The sequence below is a fragment of the Orycteropus afer genome, unplaced genomic scaffold (assembly GCF_000298275.1).
Source record: "Orycteropus afer afer isolate SDZICR_OR568_19922 unplaced genomic scaffold, OryAfe1.0 scaffold00254, whole genome shotgun sequence".
Classification (NCBI taxonomy): Eukaryota; Metazoa; Chordata; class Mammalia; order Tubulidentata; family Orycteropodidae; genus Orycteropus; species Orycteropus afer.
Genome location: NW_006921841.1, coordinates 3757161 through 3783616, shown reverse-complemented (window position 1 = coordinate 3783616; position 26456 = coordinate 3757161). Strand labels below are relative to the sequence as shown.

At 39.4% G+C, this 26456-nt stretch overlaps 1 protein-coding gene across 1 annotated transcript in view; it reads right to left on the bottom strand.

Annotated features, from left to right (window-relative positions):
* PPFIBP1 (PPFIA binding protein 1) overlaps positions 1–26456 on the bottom strand; it is a 115028-nt gene that overhangs the window by 59517 nt on the left and 29055 nt on the right. The window contains exons 3-4 of the mRNA XM_007949786.1: positions 6349–6435; positions 3888–4001 (exon numbers count right to left, since the gene is read on the bottom strand). Coding sequence (XP_007947977.1) covers positions 3888–4001; positions 6349–6435 — 201 coding nt within the window. The remainder of the gene's footprint in view (positions 1–3887; positions 4002–6348; positions 6436–26456) is intronic.

Sequence of the window (26456 nt, the reverse complement as noted above, 5' to 3'; positions counted from 1 at the left end):
CTGAAGAAGAATTGATGCTTTTGAGTTGTGGTGCTGGTGAAGAATGCTGAAAGTACCATGGACTGCTAAAAGAACTAACAGATCTGTCCTGAAGGAAGCGCAGCCAGAATGCTCCTTGGAAGCGAGAATGGCCAGACTTGTTTCACCTACTTTGGTCATGTTCTCAGAAGGGATCATTCCCTGGAGAAAGATGTCATGCTTGGTAAGGGGTAGGGTTGACAAAAGAGAGGAAGGCCTTCAATGAGATAGATTGACACAGTGGCTGCTACGATGGCCTCAAGTATAACAAGGATCATGGAGTTGGCGCGGGACCAGGCAGTATTTCATTCTGCTGTGCATAGGGTTGCTATGAGTTGTACACAACTTGACGGCACCCAACAACAACAACAACGTGCCAGGCACTGTTCTGGCATATAGGGAGTGGCTGAATCTCACAATAATCTTAAAAACCAAAACCAAACTCATTGGTGTTGAGTTGATTTCACTCACAGTAACCCCTCCTTGGGTTTCCAAGGCGGTTATCTCTATGGAAGTAGATTGTCCCATCCTCCTTCCAAGGAGTGGCTGGTGGGTTTGAACTGCCAGCCTTCTGGCTAGCAGTCAACTGCTTCAGGCACTACACCACCAGAGCTCCTGCAATAATCTTATTAGGTAGAAATTTTTATCATCCCCCTTTAACAGATGAGGAAGCTGAGGAACAGAAAGTTAATAAGAATTTGCTAAAAGTCACACAGCAAGTAAATGGCAGAGCAGGGATTCAAACCTAGGTGGTCTCATCCCAGTTTGCACTCATTACTGTTGTCAGCTGCTGTCAGGAGACCCTTGACTCATGGCAACCCTGTGTGTTACAGAAAAGAACTGCTCCATAGGGTTTTCTTGGCTGTAATCTTTACTGAAGCAGTTCACCAGGCTTTTCTTCTGTAGAGCTACTGAGAGGGTTCAAACCACCAACCTTTAGATTTAGCTGTCTGCAAACTGTTTGTACCACATTATATTATGAAGCCTTTCAGATATGAGTACAATATCTATATCCATATGTATGTGTGTCTGTATATTAAGAGTTTTTTCCCAATAAAAAGTCATATGTGACTTCTGGTAAGATGGAGGAATAGGCAGACAAGCCACACAGACCCTCCTCAACAAAGAAAAGAGAAACCAATTGACAGAGATACAGAAGATAACCCTGGAGCCCTGAGCTTTGAAAGGAAGTATACAAAAGTGGATTAGGCACCAACAATTAGTGGAAAAACCTGAACGAAAACAGTGAGTACAGAGACAGTCGGAGCGGTGAACTGCCAGCTATTCTGATGGGACCAACAGCCTGAATATTTCCAAGTGGTGTTGAGACGTGAGAATCGACCTCAAGATCAGCCCTGTTGCCAAGGGCTGCAGGGACAACAGCACTGGTAGCCTGTGACAAGGAAGGGAAACAGCAAGGAGGGAGACAACCTCAGCTGTTGACTTTTTGCTTTCCGGAGGGCGCAGCCATTTTGATTGTTTATAAGTGGTGGCCATTTTGGATATTTAAAGTGACCAAGGGCACAGCCATTTTGGATCTTAAAGTGACAGCATTCTCATTAGGATTCCTAGGATCTAAGAATGGGCTTTGTTTGCCACGGATGGCAGGGACATATGAGACACTGACAACAGGAAAGGAGACAGACAGGTGGTGAGTGTATAAGTGCTGTCAACTACTGAATAGAGGAGCACAGCACAGTACCCTGCTTACATAGATAACATACAAATAAAACAATGAAAATGAAAATCATGGGCAAGTCACTCCAACGTACAATCACCGATTGAATATAAACACAAAAGGTCACAATGCCTCAGAGACAACAGAGCATCACAGTCTACACAAGGAAGCAAGATAAAGCAGGAGAACCAAGGGAACAGTATACAGAACCAAAACACATCCTTGAGGAAGATGCAGCATTGGAACTCCCTGATAAAGAATTCAAAAGAATTATATTTAGGTTATCTTCAACGAATTGAGAGGCAGATCAAGGAAAACACTGACAAAATTGAGGAAAACACAGAGAAAACTCTAGAACAATTTCAAAAGACAATACAAGAACAAAATGACAAAAATAAATGAAAAATCAGAAATGACACAAAATCTACATACAGAAATCCAGAAGACAAATACTAAATTTTCAGAAATAGGTAAGACACTGAACAGGCAAAGGAGTAGAAGTGAATCAATGGAAGACAGAATTAGTGAGACTGAAGGCAAATACCTGAATATTTCTTTGGAAAGGGATCAATCAGAAAAAAAGATCAAAACAAAATGAAGAAAGCCTAAGGTTCATGTGGGATACCATCAAAAGGAATAACCTACATGCCATTGGAATTCCAGAACAGGAAGAAACAAATAAAACCACAGAGAAAACTGTCGAAGATTTGTTGGAAGAGAATTTTCCTGGTATGATGAAAGATGAGAATATATCCATTCAGGTAGTCCAACGAACCCCAAACAGGACAGACTTCAAAAGAAAATCACCAAGACATATCATCATCAAACTCACCAAAACCAAAGACAAAGAAAGAAAGCATCCTTAAAGCAGCATGGCAAAAACAAAAAGTTACCTACAAGGGGTAACCCTAAGACTAAGCTTGGATTTCTTGGCAGAAACCATGCAGGTGAGAAGACCCTGAAAGAGAAAAATTTCCAACCAAGAATTACGTACCCACCAAAACTGTCCCTTCAAATATGATGGTGAAATTAGGACATTTCCAGATAAGCAGAAATTAAGGGAATTTATTAAAATCAGACCAATCTTACAAGAGATGCTAAAGGGAGTCCCTTGGACAGAGAACCAACAACAGCAAACAACAACTGACCATTAATACACATGATGACATAACCCAGAAACCAACCCAGCTATGGAAGTATCCAAAGTAAAAAACTCTACAAGATTGTAAACAGGGAACCCGATACATCATTTGACAAAGGAGGACAACTACAAACCAAAAAGAGGGAAAAAACTGTGTTGTTACAGAACTTCTAGACAGTAGGGAAGTCAAGACAACTACAAGATAGAACAGACTGTTCTAAACTTGGGAAGAAAACTATAAATCACAGGGTAACCTCAAAGAAAAATGATAACCCTTCAAATCAAAATAAAAAGGAGGACCAGCACAAATATTTAGCAAATACTAAAACAATAGCAACGAAGGAAGTGATAACATGATTCATAAACAAAACAAGCTCAGCACAGAAAATTATATGGAACAAAGAAATCAACAACAAAAATGACAGCAACAAATTCATATTTGCTGATAATTAATGCTATGCAGCAATAAAGAATAATGTACAGTCTGCAAAACACTGCATAATATGGATGAACTTAGAGGACATTATGCTGAGTGAAATAAGTCAATCACAGAAGGACAAATACAGTATTAGTTCATTGCTGTGGAGGGTCAAGGAAAGGTTTATATATGGAGGAAAACTTTCTGTTAGTTGCCAGGGGTGGGAGGGGAGAGGAGGGAACACTGAAAAAAAAAAAAAAAAAAAAGAAATGCATTGACCTAAAAGAAAAAAAAAAAAAGAAGTCCTATATGACACTAATATTTTTTCCTAAATATAAAATATATGTACTTCTGATTGAAAGAAAACCATAGGAAAGCTTAAAGAAAAATGATTAAAATTACTCACAGCCCTATTAATATTTTATTTCAAATCCTAATCCCACAAACACTTGATGTTGTATGCACCCAGAGTAGCAGTTCTGAGACAGTGCTACTCTCGATTTTCACTTAACACTTGCCAGTCTAAGTGAATCACAAAATCCACCACTCCTTCAGAGCTAACACAACATATAAACACAGCATGTTAAATAGTTCAGCAGAAACACCACCTTGGTTCCTGCTTCTGTACATACCTGCTGCAGCATTTCTTCTGTGGCATTCAACTTCTCTCTGTGCTCTTCAAGACAAAACTCCAAATCTCGAATCTTCTCTCCCTGAGCCTCTACCTGGTCTGTTAACACACTGACCTGCATTTAGAGCAAAATACTGCAGTGAGAAAGAATTCTGGATCTCCACTCCATACTTTATTTCTTTAAATAGAACAAAAATTAGAATAATCTAGCCATTCATTTGGTTGAAAACAAAAACTCTGACAGTTAATGAAAAGGCAGCAGTCCTTCACATTCTTATTTACACTGCTTTTTCAACTAAAGGATTCCTCTTCAGTGTGTATACAAATTATCTTCTTGGCAGGTTATAATATTGGAAGTTGAGAGGAAATGAAGTTAATACTTAAAACAGAAATTATCAAGGGCTGTTCAAATTTCCTACTTTAAGAAGAATAAAGAAAGAGACCCAGGAAACTCAAATCCCATGAAATCTTTTAAGATCAAACTGTTTACAAAAATCTGCTCAAGAAAACTCAAAATCATAAAAAAGACCAGGCTGACAGGTCTGATGAAGACTGACGGAACCCCCGAGACTATGGCCTTTAGACACCCTTCAAGCTAGGAACTGAACTTAACCCCCATGACTCAACTGGCAGCCAGACAACAAACAAGCGTGTAACGTGAACAGGAATATCAGGAAGGCATGTACTCATCAGAACAATCAAGCATATGGGATCAAGAGGACAGCATCTGTCGATCCAGGGGTAGAGCTAGGAAGGCAAAAGTAGATGGGAAGGAGTAAAAAAGGGAAGAACACTGCTGCAGTGTGGGGACTGCAGTCAATGTAACAAAGCAGAATGTGTACAGACTATTGAATGGCAGCCAATCCGCTCTATAAACCTCCACCAAAATCACAATTTAAAAAAATAAGAAAGAAAAGAAAATCTGTCCAAGGTCAAGGTATAACTTATCATACTCTAGTAGGGAGCTCTGGTAGCAAGGTGCCTAAGGCACTTGACTGCTAACCAGAAGTCTGGCGGTTCAAACCCACCAGCCACTCTTCAGAAGGAAGATGGGGCAATCTACTTCCGTAGTGATACTGCTTCGGAAACCCAAGGAGGAGTCGCTTATGAGTCGGGTCCGACTTGACGGCACATAACAATAACAATAACAATAACAACAGTAGTCCATGCGGAACCCCCGGGTTAGCTCTTAATCTTTGGTATTTACTGAAAATCACTGTGAGTTTTTCCTCTAAAGATCACCAATCTACTACCAGCTATAGTTTAGTTCATGTATCTCAAAATATCAAAGTGAAAATATTTGTCAAAAATTTAAAACAGACTCTCAAATTTAGCCTATAAGCAAGATTTCATTCTCAGTAGTATTCTGTTTGGTCTACAGTATCATTTGAAAAAAATGAAAAATCAAAAAGTATGTATGTATTTTTATAAAAACCTGATTTTCAAAAAACTTTTTATTGTGATATGGGTGAAAGTTTACAGAGCACATTTGTTTTCCACTCAACAGTTCATAACACAATTTGTTTCATGACATTTATCACAATCCCTACAATGTAACAGCTCTCTTCCCACTTCCTCTCTGTAGTTACCTTTTCCCTGTGTTCCTCTTTCCTATGCATTCCTGCCCATTGAATTTTCTCCCTGTGCAAATGCTGCTCTCCTGATCTCCCAAGGGTGATTGTACTAAGGTGTGCACTTACCTGGTGTAACTGTTTACCTCGTAGGCCTATCTATTTACTGTTTGGCTAAAGGTTAAGCCATAGGAGTGAGTCAATTCAGGCTCAAAGGGTGACTTGGGACCATAGATTCAGGGGTTTCACCATTCTCTATCAGACCAGTAAGCCTGGCATTTTTTATGATTTTGTGTTTTGTTTCACACTTCTCTCCCCCTCTATCCAAGATCTTCAATTTTTATCCCATTCCATGGTTGGTACTGGTAGCCAGGCACCATCTAGTTCTTCTGCCCTCAGGGTCATGTAGGCTGAGATTCCCATGGTCCACTAATCCCTTGGACTAATTGTTTCCACGTGCCTTTGATTTTTTTCACTCTTCTTTGCACCAAATGAAGAAATATCAGTAGTTATAGCTTAGATGGCTGCTCATAAGCTTTTAAGATCCCAGCCACTACTCACCAGAGTAGGGTGCTGAACGATGTTTTTGTGTAGTATGTTATGCCAGTTGTGATTGACGTCCTAAAAACCTGATTTCCTAATATTAAAAATCAGATCAGATGACATACCTGTATTCAGAATAGCCGCTTAAGAACTGAGGCTGACTGGGGTCCCTTTAGACTAGGTGTATACAATTTCATTCTGCCACAGTCCCACCCACTCCCCATTGTGTAAAGATGGCCTACTGCACTTAGTTCTGTTAGCAGTCTGGTTTCTGGAAGCCATCTCTATGTAAAATAAAATCCTTGTTAGCATGCCATTAGGAAAAATCAACATTTAAAACTCACTTACCTGAAGGACAAGGGATTCTTTATCATTTTCTAAACGTGAAAGCCTTTCTTGATACACATCTCCATTCCCAGGTAGGTGTCCATTTGTCTGAAAAAGAAAATAATATGTGTAAGGCTAACTGTCTTTAAAACTGATGAACTATGAGTAAATGATAATTGCCTATGTTTTGAAATCCAAGGAACCTGAACTGAACACAGCTGTCACTGGCATTAAAACAAATATGAGAATACAATTTGGTTCATTTATCTCAAATAGGTAAGACAGGCAGATTAGTCATCTAGGAATTTTTTCAACAAATGAGGCAATTTCTTTTCTTTTCTTTTTCTTTTTTTTTAAAATTGTGATTTGGGTGAAGATTTACAGAGCAAATTCACTTTCCATACAGCAGTTCACATACACTTTTGTCTCATGACATTGACCATGGTTTACCACAATGCAACAGCTCCCCTCCCACCTTCTCCCCACAGTTACCTCTTCCCAGTGTCCATCCCTCCATGGCCTCCTGCCCCCTGAGCTGTCTCCCTGTGCATAAGCAGCCCTTCTTTCTCCTACGATTGTTACGAGACAATTTCTTATGAAGAAGCAAATAATGACCCACAAGGAACAGTGGCTCTGATATTCTTCACTGACAACAGATGCATATGCAAAGATATGCAAGAATGTGTCCAGGGTACACCATTCTTATTTTCCCCAAAAGTTCAGTACCATTACTTCAGAGTATGTGTGTGCTGGGAGTGGTGGGGGAGATGACCTGTCCCACCCTTCTTCCTCCTCTCTTCCCCGGAGTTCCATAGCCAGAGGTGTCAGTGCCTGCCCTTAAATGGGAGACCGCAGGGGCAGCTCACACCATAGGCTTCTTTCTGTCTAAGTCTCCAAATCACAGGACAAGGCTTCCCTATGTCTTTGAAGGCTGTCTTTCTTCCCCCTAAAACTTAAAACACTCCAGTCCACAATGACTTCCCCTGATAGCAATGACTGGCTGTGCTTCTCAGTGTTTTATCACTTTCTTTCTTGAGTGCATTAACTTCTTGTGAGTTTACTTGTTCATATAATGTTACGTGAAGCTTCTGGGTAGCCTATAAACCAGTACTGTCTTGCAATCTTGACAGCATCTGACCCAGTGTTTATATACGGATGCTCACTCTTTTTTCCATCCTTCATATCTCTCTTTGATCAAATTTGGGTATATTTATGCCTGGAATGGGGTTCCTGGACGGTGCAAATGGTTAAAAGGTTGGAGGTTCAAGTCCACTCAGGGGTGCCTCAGAAAAAAGCCCCGGTGATATATTTAAAAAAAAAAAATCAGCCACTGAAAACCCTGTGGAGTGCAGTTGTATTCTGATACACATGGGGCTACTATGAGTAACAGTTCACTCAAGGGCAACTGGCTGTTTATGCGTGGTGTAAATGCCAACACCAAAACCAAACACAGCCACCGAGTCAATTCCGACTCATAGTGACACCCACTGGGTTTCCAAGGCACTAACTCTTTATGGAAGTAGATCGCCCAGTCTTGCTTCTATGGAGGGGCTGGTGGGTGTGAACCACCAGCCTTCTGGTTAGCAGTCAGATGTCTTAGGTATTCTGCTACCAGAGAACCTTATAAATGTCAAAGGGAGTACAAATTGGAAAATGAAATGCAGAATTTTTTCTCAGCTGTCCTATATCTGCAAGTCATTAAGACGACACATGAAAAGGTTCCTAGAGAGTGAAAACATAAAAACATCATTTTGAAATACAGTAGTATATGTGATATGTTCTCTTGTTATCTCATTAAGTAGTTCATAACCACAATATGTAATCCTAACAGAATTTCCTGATTCCTCATTCAAATACAATGGAAATAAAAGCCAGTTGGTGTCCAACATGGTTAAATGGGGCTATTCAGAGTTCATCTGAAAAAGCAAATAATGCCTTCAGATTTAGAACCAGAGAAGATACAAAATATACATTTTTAATCCCCAGGGCATATCTGATGGGACACTTGTTTATTTATTTTCATAATTAACTGGTATTATTGTCTTACCTCTCTAATTAATGCATTTTCCAGTATCAATTCTGGAAATAACAAAGTTATGTGTTGGGAGGAAAAAACAGACAAAGTTTAATGATAAAATTCCAGGATATTTCTTTGAAAAATTTAGATTCATTATCCCTGGATACATTTTCCAAAAGACCACAAAAGAAGCAGAAGCTAATTCAGTAAGTGTGCAATGTGTATTTAGAGTGGATGAAATTTTTAACATAAACTACTTGACAACATGCCTGCACAATTATCATAGCATAATTCTGTTCATGGTACTAAGTGCAGTGTCCAGAATCAAATTATAAGTATTGTAGAAAGTCTGCTGGAATGAACTGGATGATTATCTTCTCTGGGGACTACCAGGAAAATGAAATTTAAATAACTTCTGGAGGTCAGGTTTTTGGAAAAGAGCCAGGATGTATAATGCATGTTCTCAGTCTCAGTAAGTTCTGAGCCTGGCCCTGTACTACTTTAAAGTTCTCATTTTTATTATGAACATTAACAGCTGTTTTAAAAACTCCATACAAGCAACGTTTTATAAACAAAACATATATGGTGGTTCAAACCCACTAGCCACTCCTCGGAAGGAAGGTTGGGCAATCCTACTTCCGTAGTGATACTGCCTCGGAAACCCAAGGAGGGGTCGCTATGAGTCGGGGCCGACTTGACGGCACATAACAACAACAACAACAACAACATACTTCATTAGACAGAAAAGTTTTCTGCTCAGTGAGGACAAGAAACAAAACTTGCCTTTCTCCTGACTGAAGGAAAATAGCAAGATAAAGCCGTGTTTCTCCCCAGGCTACTCCATCTGATGTAGAAATGAGACATTTTCCAAGATTATCCCAAAATAAAAACAAGTACTGAAAATTAATCATGAGCATACTTAAGTTTCTTAACACTGTACTGATATTTATAAGAGTGCATCATGCTCAAGGTTTATTATTTTAAAACACTAAGCCACTAAAGGAAAATAAAGCAAAAGTTAAGTGTCACTAATGGAACAGTTACATACTTTTAAAGCATAGGTTAACTTATTCAAGTAGGTAAAGGTCTATTCTTTCTAAATATTACTTATATTTCAAAATTGTTAATAATTTTGTTACCTTCCTCTTTAAAATGTCAGAGGGAAGTAAAATGCATCAGGCAAATGCCCTGTTACGTTGTTATTAGTTGCTGTCTAGTTGATTCTGATTCATAGTGACTCCCTTTTTTTTTTTTTTTTTAAATTGTGATTTGGGTGAAAAGTTTACAGAGTAAATTCACTTTCCATACAGCAGTTCACACACACATTGTCTCATGACATCAACTACAATTTACCCCAATGCAACAGCTCCCCTCCCACTTCCTCCTCATAGTGACCTCTTCCTTGTGTCCATCCCTCCATGAACTCCTACCCCCTGAGCTGTCTCCCTGTGCATAAACAGCCCTTCTTTCTCCCATGATTGTTCTCTCCAAGGAGTGTATCTACTTCAGGTAAATGTTCAACTCATATGCCTGTCTTTTGTTTGGCTGGAAGCCACAGGTGTGGGTCCAATTCCAGATCTGAAGGGCAGCTAGGGGTCATAACTCAGTGGTTCCATCAGGCTCTATCAGACCAGCAAACCTGGTCCATTTTTTTTTCCCCCAAATGATTTTGAGTTTTGTTCCACATTGTTCTCCCACTTTATCCAGGATCTTCTACAGAACTCCTCTGAGTTGAGGCTATCTTGCATAAGCTCCCTAATATCCTTTCTTTTGCATTACACAATATTATATCTTCCCTCTTACTTCTTTCCTTCTTTTCTTCTTTCTAGTCTCAAGGGAATTGGGTCTTAATGTCTTCTTAAAAGCTTAGCATTCCACTTCTGCTTTTGAACCTTTATTTTCTGTTCCCCTGAGACCTACAATCATTACCTCTATCCTTCTTAATGAAATTTTTTCCATTCTCCTTTCCAACATCAACATGCGCCTCCCACTGCACTTATCTCCCACTCACCTCTGCCTATAATAAACCTACCCAACTTTCATGACCAGTTCCCACTCCTTCCTTCTTATATTATGCCAGTCTCTTCTCCTTTTCTACTGGCTGTCTTTCTGTGTTTCAATCAAAGCATGTCTGATCTCACTCAGTGCCGTTGGGTCAGATCAGACTCATAGAGACCTCTCCTTGGGTTTACGAGGCAGTATCTCTAAAGAAGTAGACTGCCCAACCTTCCTTCCAAGGTGTGGCTGGTGGGTTTGAACTGCCAGCCTTTTGGTTAGCAGTCAAATGCCTTAGGCACTATGCTACCAGAGCTCCCACGTCTGGTCTATACTACACAATTTGGTCCTTCATCATGTTCTGCATAGTGAGTAGCTCCACAGTGAGTTTATGTGAACTGATCATTTATTCTTCCTAATAGTTTCTCAGTGTAAAACTAAGTCTTACATTTCTTTTCACTCTGGCATGATTTTATAAAATTCTGAGCACATAATTAGAAGTGTACTTATTTATAAACTCTTGTTGAGTCTTTTTGACTTTAAAAGCATTTAACACCAGCCTAAATTACTTTAACTACTCAAAATCCTAGAGAGGCCTTCAAAATATCTTTTCACCACAGCTTATGATGAAACCTAGTCACTGATCACATTCAATCCAATCAAAAATTTAAGTCAAAATTGGAATCAACTTGGTGACTTGTAGTGTATCCATCTAACAGTGTGTGGGGAGGCAGGGGTCGTGGCACACACTGGAGGGCCAAGTCAGGCAATTCAGCTCTACTGTAACATCGATCATTTGATTTAATTAAGTTCATGAGTTTCACCAGGTTTCCCTGGAGTGATGGGAAAAACATGTCGAAAAAGCTTATTCTTCATAAACTTATAGAATCCTAGACTTAGTCAAAGGAACTCTAGAGGTGTAGTAGTTAAAGCATTCGCTGCTAACCAATAGGTGAGTGATTTGAACACACCAGCCACTCTGTGGCAGAAAGATGAGTCAGTCTGCTTAGAAACCCTATGGCGCAGTTCTACTGTCATAAGGCCAGTATGAGTCAGAATGGACTCTATGGTGGTGGGGGTGGGGGTGGTAGACCTAGTCTGGAACTACACCTGGGAACAGAAATTGCCTGAACTCACATGGCAGGTGCTACATGTAATGCTAGAGTATCATCTACTTTACCCATCACCATTTAAGGGGTAGCTCTTCTTTTTATGCCAGTGTCCTAATTATCTAATATTACAAACACATAATCAAGTGTAAAGAAAACTATGGTAATCACCTATACATCTGTACCCAGATGTAATAAATGACAATATTTTCTCTTTTGTGCTTCAGTTTTTAAAAAATATTTTATTATGGAAATTTTCAAATATGTATAACTGTAGAACATCTAGTATGATGAAACCTCCTGTATCCACTATCTGGTTTCAATAGTTAATAATTAAAGTAGGTGGGAACGTTTTACCCACTAAAACCAAACTAAATCCACTGCCTTGGGTCAATTCCAACTGATAGCAATCCTAGTGAGCAGTGTAGAAATGCCCCATATGGTTTCCAAAAGCAGACTGTCCCATCTTAATCCTGGCTGGTGGGTTTGAACTGCTGACCTTTTGGTTAGCAGCTGGGTGTTTAACCATTGTGCCACCACAGCTCCTTTCTTCTAATACTTTTACGTAAAGCATCATGTTGTGCTTTCCTTTGATATTCTTGGCTCTGTTGGTTTGTGTGAGTATACAGTTGTCTCTCTTCTTTCCTCAACCTTCATTTTGCTTTGCTTTACTTTCCTGAGAATTTTGCCCTGTGTAAATCAAAACAAACAAAGCAAAAGCACCAGACAAATAGTGATCTGCTACAAACATACCCATTCATTTTAAAACACAGAAGGTCATTTTGAATATATTTCTAAGCCAGAATGTTGAGTACCCTAACATCCACCTGCACTCCCCAATGCCCTCAGAAAAACAAATCCAGTGCCACCAAGTCAATTCCAACTCATGGTGACCCTTTCAGGCAGAGTAGGGTTTTCAAAGCTGTAAATCTTTGCAGAAGCAGACTATCTCATCTTTCTCCTGTGAATCAGCTGGTAGATTTGAACCGCCAACCTTTGGTTAGCAGCAGAAAGCTTTAACCACTATGCCACCATAGCTCCTTAGAATGGTGAGTAGCTGAATTATAATGGGGAAGAAAAAAATCAGCCTAATTTTGTAAGGACAAAAAGTGTTGCAAAATAGTTGGACTAATACTATTATTATATACAAATACACAAAAGTCATACAATACCATACAGCCAATATACTTACTTGACTTATATTTAAAAGTAGTTTTAAAAACTGTCACCCAGTCTAGATTTCATGACTCTGTTTTTTAAAAAAATCAGTATCAAGAAAGGAAAAGTAAAGCTCAGTCTACTAAACCTCCTTTAGTTAAATCTTATCTGTAGCTACCAAAAGAAATACCTAATGGTAGGTTCTTCCATATTTTTATCAGCATTGTAACACTAGCCTACATGCAAACATTTATTGCATGCTGCTGTCCACTACACACTGTATTAGGAGATGAGATTGAGGCAAGTGTTGGACCCGTTAGACATGAGTCATATTTCATCTGGGTCAGACTCTACAATAAGGCATCTCAAAGTACTGCTGTCCAAATCACATCAAAGAACGTAATACTAATGATGTTCAAAATTAAGCCACCAGACATGTGCTTTGGTCCCCCGTCCTCTCACCTAATGTGATGGAATGAGTGAGGGGAATCTCCTCTCAGACTGTATGTAGATAATGATCTCTGGGCAACACAAGCCTGCATTCAAGCATCCTCCTGACTTATCTTAGTGTTCTAACAGGACCTTTGACTCTGAACCAACAATCTTGCAAACACTGTACTTCCTTTTTTACTTCCAAATTTCTGTTCTATGTAAAAGGGGAAATAAGATCTCAAGGCACCAAGGATCTTTTCAGAGAGACTGATATATAATATCTTGTTTCCTCTGCTCAAAAAGAAAAGCAAAACAAAATCGCATGTGTGCTTCATCCCAACCAGTCAAGACCCTGTTCTAGCAGAACATCAATTTATTAAATGTCAGAAAGTGTGCCAAAGACCAAAACTTGGAATAAGCCTGAATATATTCTGTACTTTCACAGTCAAGACAGCACATGTGGTCTGAAAGAGCCTGTGGTTTTCATTTCAAGGTTCTGTTTTCCTCAATGTTTATTTTATTTTTTAATTAATTTTAGTTTGGTGTTTATTTTTAAGAAACAGAAAGTATCTTCTTGATGAAATAGCCAACTGGAGAAAAAGCAAGTGCTCTGGATTAAGAATGATCAGAGCAGTAGACCAAGCTCCAGGATTTAACACTCCAAAAGATTAACCACACCTGAAATGCTGGCCCGAGCAGCAGATGCCAAGGGCTTTCACCTGCCAGTCTCACTAGAAATATCCTGAGAGAACTTCCTCTGGAGCATTTGGGTATTCTGTTGCCACCCCACCCCCCAAAAAAAACCCCTCGCAATCGCTAAGACATCCTGGTTATCCTGAATACACTGCACTTCCTCATTTCTGTATACATGGTCAATGCAGGGTGAGTCTTTAGAGTCTCTTAAAAGGTTCAGTGAAGATGGGCTCTGGCGCCTCCTCACCTTATTTTCATGCACATTACTACGTTCCCTGAAGCTTCTGTGGTGGGGAGAGAGGGATATATCGAGACTACATTATTCCAGGCATAGATATGCTTCAAAGTCCCCTAAGTTACAGGATAAAGCTAAAAGCTAAGCCTCCGTTCTAGTCTAGCAGTGTACTCATTCACTCCCTCAGTATTTATTGAAAGCCAACTATGTGACAGAATGCTGTCCCACATAGTGCTGGAAGATGAGCCTCCTAAGTTGGAAGGCATTCAAAATACACACCTCAACAGTGGACATGAGGGTCCTGTTCCGGTTACCCAGTGTCGCTCTGATAGGAATATACCACAAATGGGATGCTTGAACAAACAGGAGTTTATTCTTACAATTTGGAGGCTTTAAGTCCCAGTTCAAAGTGCCAGGCTCTAGGGGCTGGGTGAAAGACCCTTGACATTGGGCTTCAGCTCTGCCTCTTGCTCCCAGCCCAGTGAAGCTAGAGGCATCTCTTCACTCAGACAGCTATTGGCTGCTGAGGCTACAAGCCCAAGATCGACAATAAAATGGCACAGTCCTGATGTTACCAAACCGTACATCAGGCCATTAATTCAAGTCCATTATAAATCCCCAAGGCGGCAGAGCATGGCAAGCTGCTGAATAATGACACAGCTACATGCAGAGTCCAAGTGTGCCATAAGCTAGAGACTGTTCCCCAAGCTGCTGCTTATATGCGGGAAGCAGACCACATCCCTAAAGCAACTACTCAGCTGCTCCAATACATTCCACCATAGAGTTGATTACCAATCTCACCATGGGGAATAACTACATCCAGACGCCAGACGCCCAGCCACTCAACCAGGCCCAGCCAAGTTGACACACAAATTTAACTAACACAGATAACAACAATCGTGAAAATGGAGGTGGACTGGGCAACATTTTGTTCTGTTGTGTATGGGGTCCCTAAGAGTTGGGGTTGACTCAAAGGTAACTAACAACAACTGTGTGACAGGCAGGTTGCTCAAGCATGTAGATACAAAGGGAATCAATCTTTTATTTTAGGAAAGATAACATGAGATCAAGAAAAAATCCTCTGTCTGCTTTTCTTGCCATGTGTTCTTTTTGAAGTAATTTTCAAAAAGGAACACAGAAATCTCCTTCAATTCAATCCTAACAAATATGAGTTGCCTGAGACTCCATTGAAAGCACATCTCTTATCATTCTGCACTAGCCTCCCTAAAGTAGGAATTTGGTTGTTTTGGTTGTTTTCCTGTACCTGTGGACACCCTTCATGGGGTTTAGTAGCAGACTAAGGAAAAAGCTACTTTAATTTTAGCCAGGATGTCTCTGGAAGGTACTCCATTATTCAGACAGCTGTGACCACATATGGGAGACAATCTGAAGATGTACTTTGTTTGTCAAGGCCCGACACAACATTCCCTGGAAGCTCACATGAAAAGAGAAACTGATCAAAGAGCAGCAGGGATCAGAGGACAGAGGGATTGGAATAGATAGTATGACAGGGAGTCAGTGACTTGGGGACAGCAGTCACAGGCCCTGGGCAGAACATGATCCACATCTGAACTCTTCAAATCATGAGTATTTCACTTCTTTTTTTTTAAAGAATTATTTACTTTTATTGAAAACTTACAACAAGACATTCACCAACATAACAACTTCCGCATTTACAGCTCGGGGACATTGATGACATTTTTCATGTTGTGCCACCATCATCGCTATCCTTCTCTGAGTAATTCACATTTTTACAGAAACCTTTTAAAACGTTCATTTTGGATTAATACCTGATTTTTAAAATGTAGGAATGGTTACAAATGTATTATGATGATTTAACAGACCAGAAATCAGTCAAGAATGCTTATTTCCCCATTTTATACTCCACATATCTCATAGGTTATGATGCCTGACTTGGGATATTACCATTAGAGGTTTTACTCCCTTTGTTGAAAATTGTATTTTTGTAATCTCTGCTAAAGTTGGGATTGCCTCATAGTAAAAACTGCCAAATAATCAGACATTTGTGAGATTTCATTACCTGATTGCCCTCAGATGTGGATCAAGGTCATGATCCTGAGCTTTAGATACTGGGGAAGCATTAAAGAATGCTGTGGGGCAACTCATCATTTTGGATCTGAAGTAAACAAAACTACTTGCTCCAACAATTAGACATATTTTTCCATATTCTTTCTTAAACTTAGAGCTTAATAAAGCAGGTAATTGTAATTCCATCATTTATACTTTTTCTAAAAATTTTTTTTATTGATTTGGGTGAATGTTTGCAGAGCAAATTCATTTTCCATACAGCAGTTCATACATATTTTGTCTCATGATATTGACTGCAATTCCCCACAATGTAACAGCTCTCTACCCACTGCCTCCCCATAGTTACACATTCCCCATGTCCTTCCTTCCCATGCATTCCCACCCCCACAAGCTGTCTCCTTGCACAAACACTGCCCTTCTGTTCTCCCATGATTGATCTCTCCAAGGAGTGTATCTATTGATCATTCTGAGTAGTGTACCTACCTGAAGTAAATGCTCACCCCATACGCCTGTCTATTGTTTGCCTGGAAGCCATAAGAGTGACTTCAGTTCCAGACCTGAAGGGTAGCTAGGAGCCATAGTCTCAGGGGTCTCACCAGGTTCTATTAGACCAGCAAACCTGGTCTTTATTTATTTTTTTAATGATTTTTAAGTTTTGTTCTACATTGTTCTCCCACTCTATCCAGAATCTTCTACACGGATCCCCCTCTGAGTGGCTGACAATGGTAGCTAGGCACCATCTAGTTCTTCTGGTCTCATGGTCATATAGGCTGAGGATCGCATGGTCTACCAATCCCTTGGACTAACTGTTTCCATATGTCTTTGGTTTTCTTCATGCTTTGCTTTGTATGCGGAGAGCCCTATCATTGCATCTAGATGGCTGCTTGCAAGCTTTTAGGATCCCAGTCGCTACTCACCACAGTAGGATATGGAACAATGTTTTTGGATAGTATGTTATGCCAATTGAGCTTGATGTCCTCTGTGACCATGGTCCTGAGCCCACCAGTCCAACTACTCGCTCCCTCTGGGTAGCTGGCTGTGGCCAAAAAATTCATCATTTATACTTTTGTTAACACACAATAACATTTCACAATCAAAAGAGAGAACCCTACCTTGAATGAATTGAATGGATATATCATATTCAATAGTTTTGCTTTTTACTACAGAAGAAAACTTCTGAGTCTTAAAAGGATCTTGTTCATTTTTAGAGGTCTACTGACACAGCTATGATATTAAAACATATTTATTCTTATAGATTGATTATCCCTTCAATGTAATAGGCTATTAGAGTGATTATTTTCTTTTTTCTTACCTGCCTCCTCCCCAAAAAAAACCAGTTGCTGTTGATTCTGATTCATGGCTACCTACTTCTGATAAAATGAAGAGCAGAAATTAGTAGTGGAGGAATAATCTACACCTTATTGGAAACCAGTAGATCTCCTTAGCTCATGTAAAATAATTATTAGAATATTTTGTCTCCAAAGGCCCAGTTACACTAATGAGAAGATTAATATTGGCCCTAAGTACATGGCTTCTCAACTATGCCACCATTAAACAGAAATGAAACCTTAATTATGTAGCTGGTATCATTAACAAGACTTTTTTCTAAAATCAGAAGCGTCTCCACATTCCTGAATGCTTTTGTCACAAGAAACGAAATAGACATGATCTAATTCCCTTGTAACTGGGCCCTTTCTTTTCCCCAGTGCCCAGGGAACCAGTCAAACATTTTCTTTCACTCTATTCCACAGTATTACCTTTTTAATTTACTGTCTTTCAGTATCTTTGACAAGCATTCAACATATATTAGTTCTTAGGAGCCTCACAGTAAGTTGCAATATTGCAACTTGAGGCTTAGTGGTACATACTATCAACCCTATTGTATAGATGAGGAAACTGAAGGACAAAAGTTAAGAAATGTTCCTCAAATCAAACAAGCTTCTAAGAATCAGAGCCAACATTAAAATTCAGGACAGCTGTCTCCAAGCCTGCATTTAGCAAAGTGGCTAAGATACTTGCCTGCTAACCAGACGGCTGGCGGTTCAAACCCACCAGCCACTCCTCGGAAGGAAGGCTGGGCAATCCTACTTCCATAGTGATACTGCCTCGGAAACCCAAGGAGGGGTCGCTGTGAGTCGGGTTTGACTCGACGGCACATAACAACAACAACAAGATAAAACCCTGCCTTCTTTATCATCCTGCAGCTTTTCTACACCAGAACTTCCTTATTTTTATTTTGGCAATTTTCTCATACACAATATAAAGGAGGAATGTGCTCTTCAATTCTAAGATACCATCAATTTTTGTCACACTATGAATTTTTTTGAAGAGGAAACAATCCTGGGTAAAATTTGTACATGATCCACATTTTAGAACATAAAACACGTTGCAACTTCTGAAATACCAAAATGGGAGAAATCTAGTATTAGTAAATTATTAAGTTATAAATATAAGACTCTACCTATTGGATTCTCAAAACTGTTTCAAGTTCTTTTTTGGTTCTAAAAATAAAGTTACCACAGCAGAAATACTGAGACTACTCATTTTTCCTCTATGCCTTTATTATCCAAACACCTATTCCTGCTTGCTTCTTCCTACTTTGCTTGTGACCTTTGCCATCTTCTTTCATTCACTGTGTGTTTGAACAAAAACAAAAAAACACACTTAATTTGGAAAGGTGGGAGTCAAGATGGAGGAATGGATAGTCTAAAACAAGTTAAACAACAAAAAAAGTAGTGTAAAAAAGAACTATTTCTGGAGGGTGAGGATCCAAGATAGCAGACTAGGTAGATATAGCACATGGAACTTCTAGAATAAAGACCCAGAAAACCAAGTGAAACAGATATGGATGACAATTCTGGAACTCCGAGCTTCAAAGGAAAGGATAAAGAAGTAGATTAAAGACTGATTAGAAAAAGAAACTAAACAAAAACAGCAAACAAGGAGATATATGGAGTGGTAGATTGCCAACTGACCTGGCATGCTGTGCCATTTCAACACAGCCATTTCAGTGTTCTGATCAGGACAGGAACCAGATAACCAGCTTTACTTGCCCAGGACTACATTGGCATCCACTCCAGTGATCAGTGATCAGAGAGGTGTGATCACAGTGCCACCACTCACTTCAGCACCAGTGGATCAATGACAAACAGTGGCCAACACCCACCCAGCCTGGCCTCGGCTGCTCAACATAACCAGCAGAGACTTGAGCCCAAACTCCTACCTGCTACCAAACCTACCAAGAGACAGGTGCTAAGCACCCGAGTGCTGCCAAACTAGCAATGAGAGTAGCATACCTGACTCATTGCCCAGATATATTAAAACAAAACAAAACAAAAAAGCAGGGTGAAGCAAATCAGTATACAATCAACAAATAAATACAATAACACCACAATGTCTTGGAGACAAATGGCAGTTTTAAATCACTCACACACACACACACACAAAACAGGATAAAACAGCTCAAACCAAAAAACCGAACCAAACTCACTACCGCTGAGTTAATTCCAACTTACAGTGACCCCCTTTGGGTTTCCGAGGTGATATATATATATATATATATATATACATATATACGTATATACGTATATATATATATATATATATATATATATATATATTAAATTGTGATTTGGGTGAAAATTTACAGAGCAAATTCACTTTCCATACAGCACTTCACAAACACTTTGTCTCATGACATTGACTACAATTCACCACAATGCAACAGCTCCCCTCCCACTTCCTTCTGACAGTCACCTGTCCCTGTGAACATCCCTCCATGCACCTCTGCCCCCTGATCATAAATAGCCCTTCTTTCTCCCATGAGTGTTCTCTCCAAAGAGTGCATCTGCCTCAGGTAAATTTTCAACTCCTATGCCTGTCTTTTGCTTGGCTGGAAGCCACAGGTGTGGGTTCAATTCCACACCTGAAGGGCAGCTAGGGGCCATAGTCTCAGTGATTCCACTAGGCTCTATCAGACCTGTAAACCTGACCCCCTTTTTGTTTTTTTCCAAATGATTTTGAGTTTTGTTCCACATTGTTCTCCCTCTGTGTCCAGAATCTCCTACATAGACCCCTGAGGTGATAAATCTTTACAGAAACAGATTGTCCAGTCTTCTTTCTGCAGAGTGGCTGGTGGGTTTGAACCTCCAACCTTCTGGTTAGCAGTCAAATGCCTTATGCATTACACCACCAGAGGCTCAAGCAAGTCACTAAAATACAGATCCAGAAAATAAACTGGAGGAAGAATTAACTGATAAGGAATTCAAAAGAATTATAATTAAGATCTTTCAGCACATTAAGAAAGAGATCAAGGAAAACAAAGACACCACTAAGGAAATCATAGACAAAATCAAAGAAAACATAGGCAAACCTCTGTAACTATTCAGGAAAACAACAAGAACAAATTCACAAAATAAATGGAAAATTAGAAAGCATACAAAAACAGCAAATAAAAATTCAGAAGATTAATACAACAATTTCAGAAATAGATCTCATTGAAAGGGCAAAGAAGTAGAACTGAAGCAATGGAAGACAGAATTAGTGAAACTAAAGACATCTCTATACTAATATATTGGAGCAACAATCAGAAAAGAATTGTGTGGGACACCATCAAGATGAATGACTTTGACACCAATCTTCTGGTTAGTAGTCAAATGTCTTAGGCACTGTGCCACCACATCTCCTTGAAATTATACTAGGAGACTTTAACAAAACACTTTCAATACAGGACAGAACAACTGGAAAACTCAACAAAGACACAAAACATCTCAACAACACTGTCAACTAACTTGACCTCAAAGATGTATACAGAGCCCTCTGCCAACAACAGCACAATATACATTCTTTTCCAGTGTACATGGAATAGTTTCCACAACAGGATGCTATGTTAGGCCATAAAGCAAGCCTCAATAAGTTTAAAAACGTCAAAATACTACAAAGCATCTTTTCAGACTGCAATGCTATCAACCTAGAAATAAACAAGAAGTTGTTGTTGTTGTTGTTGCTAAGCGCCATCAAGTCGTGTCCAACCCTATACACAACAGAACAAAACACTGCCCAGTCCCGTGCCAACTCCATGATCCCTGCCATACTTGAACCCATTTTCGCAGCCACTGTGTCAATCCATCTTGTTGAGGGCCTTCTCCTTTCATTGACCCTCCACCTTACCAAGCATAACATTCTTCTCCAGGGAATGGTCCCTTCTGACAACATGACCAAAGTAGTTGAGACGAAGTCTGGCCATTCTCACTTTCAAGGAGCATTCTGGCTGCACTTCCTCCAGGACAGATCTGTTAGTTCTTTTAGCAGTCCATGGTACTTTCAGCAGTCTTTGCCAACACCACAACTCAAAAGCATCAATTCTTCTTCTGTCTTCCTTATTCATTGTCCAGCTCTCACAGGCATACAAAAAGACTGAAAATATCATGGCTTGTGTCAGATGCACCTTAGTCCTCAAGGAGACATCCTTGCTTCTCAGCACTTGAAAGAGGTCCCCTGCAGCCAACTTGTGCAGTGCTATATGTCGTCTGATGTCCTGACTGCTGTTTCCATTGGCATTGATTGTAGAACCAAGCAATGTGAGGTCTTTGACAACTTCAATCTGTTCTCCATTTATTGTGATGCTGCTTATAGGTCCAGTTGTGAGGATTTTTGTTTTCTTTATATTAAGATGTAATCCATACTGCAGACTGTATTCTTCAATCTTCATCAGTAAGTGCTTCAAGTCATCCTCACTTTCAGCAAGCAAAGCTGTGTCGTCAGCATATCGTAGGTTGTTAATGATTCTTTCTCCAAACTTGATGCCACGTTCTTCTTCATAGTCCAGCTTCTTGGATAATTTGCTTGGCATACAGATTGAATAGTATGGGGAAAAGATGCAACCCTGACGCACTCCCTTCTTGATTTTAAACCATGCAGTGTCCCGTTGTTCTGTTCTAACAACAGCCTCCTGGTCAATGTGCTCCTCATGAGCACAATCAATCAAGTGTTCTGGAATAACCATTCTTCTCAATGCCATCCATAGTTTGTTATGATCTACAAAATCAAATGCCTTTGCATAGTCGATAAAACACAAATAAATATCTTCCCAGTATTCTTTGCTTTGAGCCAGGATCCATCTGACAGCAGCTATGATATCCCTTGTTCTACGTCCTCTTCTGAATCCAGCTTGTACCTCTTGAAGTTCTCTGTCAATATACTGCTGCAACTGTTTTTGAATTATCTTTAGTAAAATCTTACTTGTGTGCGATATTAATGATATTGTTTGATAATTTCCACATTCCGTGGGATCACCCTTTCTTTGGAATGGGTACAAATATGGATCTCCTTCAGTCAGTTGGCCAAGTAACTGTCTTCCAAATCTCTTGGCATAACTGAGTGAGTGCCTCCAGTGGGGCAACTGTTTGTTGAAACATCTCAATGGATATGCCAACAATTCCTGGAGCCTTGTTCTTTGCCAGTTCCTTCAGTGCAGCTTCCACTTCTTCCCTTAATACCATTGGTTCTTGATCATATGCCACCTCCTGAAATGGATGAAGACTTACCAGTTCTTTTTGGTACAGTGTCTGTGTATTCCTGCCATCTTCTTTTGATGGTTCTTGTGTCATTCAATATTTTGCCCACACAATCTTTTAATATTGCAACATGAGGCTTAAATTTTTTCAATTCTTTCATCTTGAGAAATGCCAAGCGTGTTCTTCCCTTTTTTTTTCTAATTCCAAATCTTTGCACATTTCATTGTAGTAACTGGCTTTGTCTGCTCAAGCTGCTCTTTGAAATCTTCTGTTCAGCTCTTTTATCTTGTCATTTCTTCCATTTGTTTTAGCTACTCTCTGCTCAAGGGCAAGTTTCAGAGTCTCTTCTGGCATCCATTTTGGTCTTCTCTTCTTTTCTTGTCTTGTTAGTGACCTCTTGCTTTCTTCATAGATGATGTTCTTGATATCATCCCACAGTTCTTCTGGTTTTCAGTCATTGGTGTTCAATGCATCAAATTTATTCTTTAGATGGTCTCCAAATTCTGGAGAGATATATTCAAGATATTTTGGCTCTTGTGGACTTGTTTTAACTGTCTTTAACTTCAAGTTGAACTTGCATATGAGCAGTTGATGGTCTGTTCCACAGTCAGCTCCTGGCCTGGTTTTGGCTGAAGATATTGAGCTTTTCCATCACCTCTTACCTCAGATATAGTCAGTCGGATTCCTGTGTATTCCATCTGGTGAAGTCCACGTGTACAGCCACTGTTTGTGTTGTTGGAAAAAGGTATTTGCAATGAGTAAGTCACTGGTCTTGCAAAATTCTATCATGTGATTTCCAGCATCATTTCTGTCACCAAGGCCAAATTTTCTAGCTACCGGTGAGTCTTCTTTGTTTCCAACTTTTGTATCCAGTCACCAGTGATAATTAACACATTCTGATTCCATATTCGGTCAATTTCTGACTGCAGAAGTTGATAAAAGTCTTCAATGTCCTCATCTTGGCTTTGGTAGTTGGTGCATAAATTTGAATAATAGTCATATTAACTGGTCTTCCTTGTAGGTGTATGGGTATAATCCTATCACTGACAGCATTGTATCAGGACAGATCTTGAAATACCTTTGTGATGATGAATGCCACATCATTCCTCTTCAAATTGTCATTCCCGACATAGTAGGCCACATGGTGGTCTGATTCAAAATGGCCAAAACCAGTCAATTTCAGCTCACTAATGCTTAGGATTACCAATCTTTATGTGCTGCATTTCATTTCTGACAACTTCCAATTTTCCTAGATTCATGCTTCGAACATTCCATGTTCGAATGATTAATGCATGTTTGCAGCTGTTTCTCCTCAATTTGAGTTGTGCCACGTCAGCAAATGGAGGTCTCGAAAGCTTTACCTTATCCATATCATTAAGGCTGGTTCTACTCTGATGATGCGGCTCTTTCCTGGTCCTATTCTGAGAGCCTTCTGAGCTAAGTGGCTTATCTGCCTGCACTGTATCGGACAATGTTTCCGGGCTATTCATAAAGTTGAACAGTAATGAATCAGACAGTGTTTCTCTGCTATTCACAAGGTCTCCCCTGGCCAGTTTTTTGAGAAGTGGATGGCCTCTTTGTTCTTCCCAGTCTGTAAGCTGTTGAAACTGTGTACCATGTGCAACCTTACTGGGTTTAAGACACCAGTGGCACAGCCTCAAGCTTCACAGCAACACGCCACCACAGTAGGACAAACTGACAGAAAAGTTTGTTTCCCTTAGCTGTTCAAAACCTCTCCACCCTGCCCTTACATAGGTCCCTCCCTCTTTCCCCCCCGCTGAGAGGGGAGTGGCCTGGATCCGAGCCTTACCTGGATCCCTGCCTCTGCTTCCTTGCTCTGGCCTGGTGCTCCCTACCTGCTTTTTCTCTGCTTTCCTGCTGCTTGGGAGGGGCATGGCCTGGGTCCCCGCCTTACCTGGATCCCTGCCTCTGCTTCCTTGCTCTGTCCTGGACCCCCAACCTGCTTTTTGTCTGCTTTCCCTGGCTTTCTTGTCACTTGGGAGGGCCATGGCCTGGGTCCCTGGCCTTACCTAGATCCCTGCCTCTGCTTCCTCACTCGAAAAACAACAAGATCAAGGAAAAAAATTAAGTAAATGGAAATTGAGTAACACCCTGCTAAAAAAAATACTAGGTAAAATAATAATAATAATAATAATAATAAATTCCTTAATCAATGAGAATGAAAATACAACTTACTAAAATCTTTGTGACACAGCAAAAGCTGTGCTCAGAAGGTAATTTATAGCATTATCAATAAACATATCAATAATAAAAAAAGAAAGAACCAAAATCAATAGCATCTCCCAAAATCAGAAAAAGAATAGCAAATAAAGCCTACCGTCACAAGAAAGGAAAAGAGCTCCTATAATAATGATTAGAGAAGAAATAAATGAAACAGAAAAAAAAAAAAAAATAGAGTTAACAAGACTAGAAGTTGGTTATTTAAAAGGATTAATAAAAGTGCCAAACCACTGGCAATGCTAATATGAAAAGGAGAAGATAAAAATAACATGAATAAGAAATGAAGTAGGTGATATTACAACATAACAAACTGAAAGAAAAAGATAGTAACAATATTATGAAGAACTGTACTCCAACAAATTTGAAAACATAGAAGAAAGGGATAGATTTCTAAAAACATACTACCTACCCAAACTAACACAATTTAAGGTAGAAAATTTTAATGGACTCACCACAAAAGAAGAAACTGAACAGGTTATAAAAAAACTCTCAACAAATAAAAAGTCCTGGCCCACACAGCATCACTGACGAATTCTACCAAATATTCAGAGAAAAGCTGACACTAGTTATGCTCAAAGTATTCCAGAAAATAGAAAAGGATGGACTATTCTCAAACTCCTTCTATGAAACAAGTATAACCTTGGTACTAAAACCAGGACAAGACACCACTAAAAGAGAAAACTATAGTAGACAGTATGCCTCAGGAACATAGACGCAAAATTTTTCAACAAAATCTTAGCCAAAAGAATCCAACAACAACATATCCAAAATAAATAAATAATGCATCATGACCAAGTGGGAGTCATACTAGGTATGTAAGGATGGTTTAATATTTTTTTAAAAAAAAAATCACTAAAATAAAACAGTCAAATGATCATATAAATGCAGAAAGGGCATTTAACAAAATCCAACACCAACTCCTGATAAAAACCCTTGGCAAAACAGGAATAGAAGTGAAACTCCTTAACATAATTAAGAGCATAAATGCAAAATCAATGGCTAACATTATTCTCAATGGACAGAGACTAAAAACATCCTCTTCGTTAATGATAAACAAATTTGGTTTGCCCTTTATCACCACTTCAATATTGTATTGGAAGTTTTATCCAGTTTAATAAGGCAAGAAAGGAAAATATAAGGCATGCAACCTGGTAAAGAAGACGTAACTGTCTTCATTTGCAGATGATATGATCTTATACATAGAAAACCCCAGAGACTCAATAAGAAAACTACTGGACCTAACAGAAAGATTAAGGAAAGTGGTAGGGTACAAGATCAACATAGAAAAATTAGTTAGATTCCTCCACATTAACAAAGAGAATGCTGAAAAGGAAATCAGGAAAATAATACTATTTAAAACAGCCATTCAAAAGATGAAACACTTAGGGATGAATCTAACCAAAGATACAAAAGATGTATACAAAGAAAATTACAAAACACTATTACCAGAGACCAAACGAGACCTACATAAATGGAAGAATATACCATGCTCATAGATAGGAAGACATAACATTGTGAAAATGTCAATATTATCCAAAGTGATTTACAGATATAATGCAATCTTGTTCTAGATTCCATCATCATTCTTTATGTTGTTGTTGTTGTTAAGTGCCGTCGAGTCGTTTCCGACTCATAGCGACCCCATGCACAGCAGAACGAAACACTGCCCGATCCCACGCCAGCCC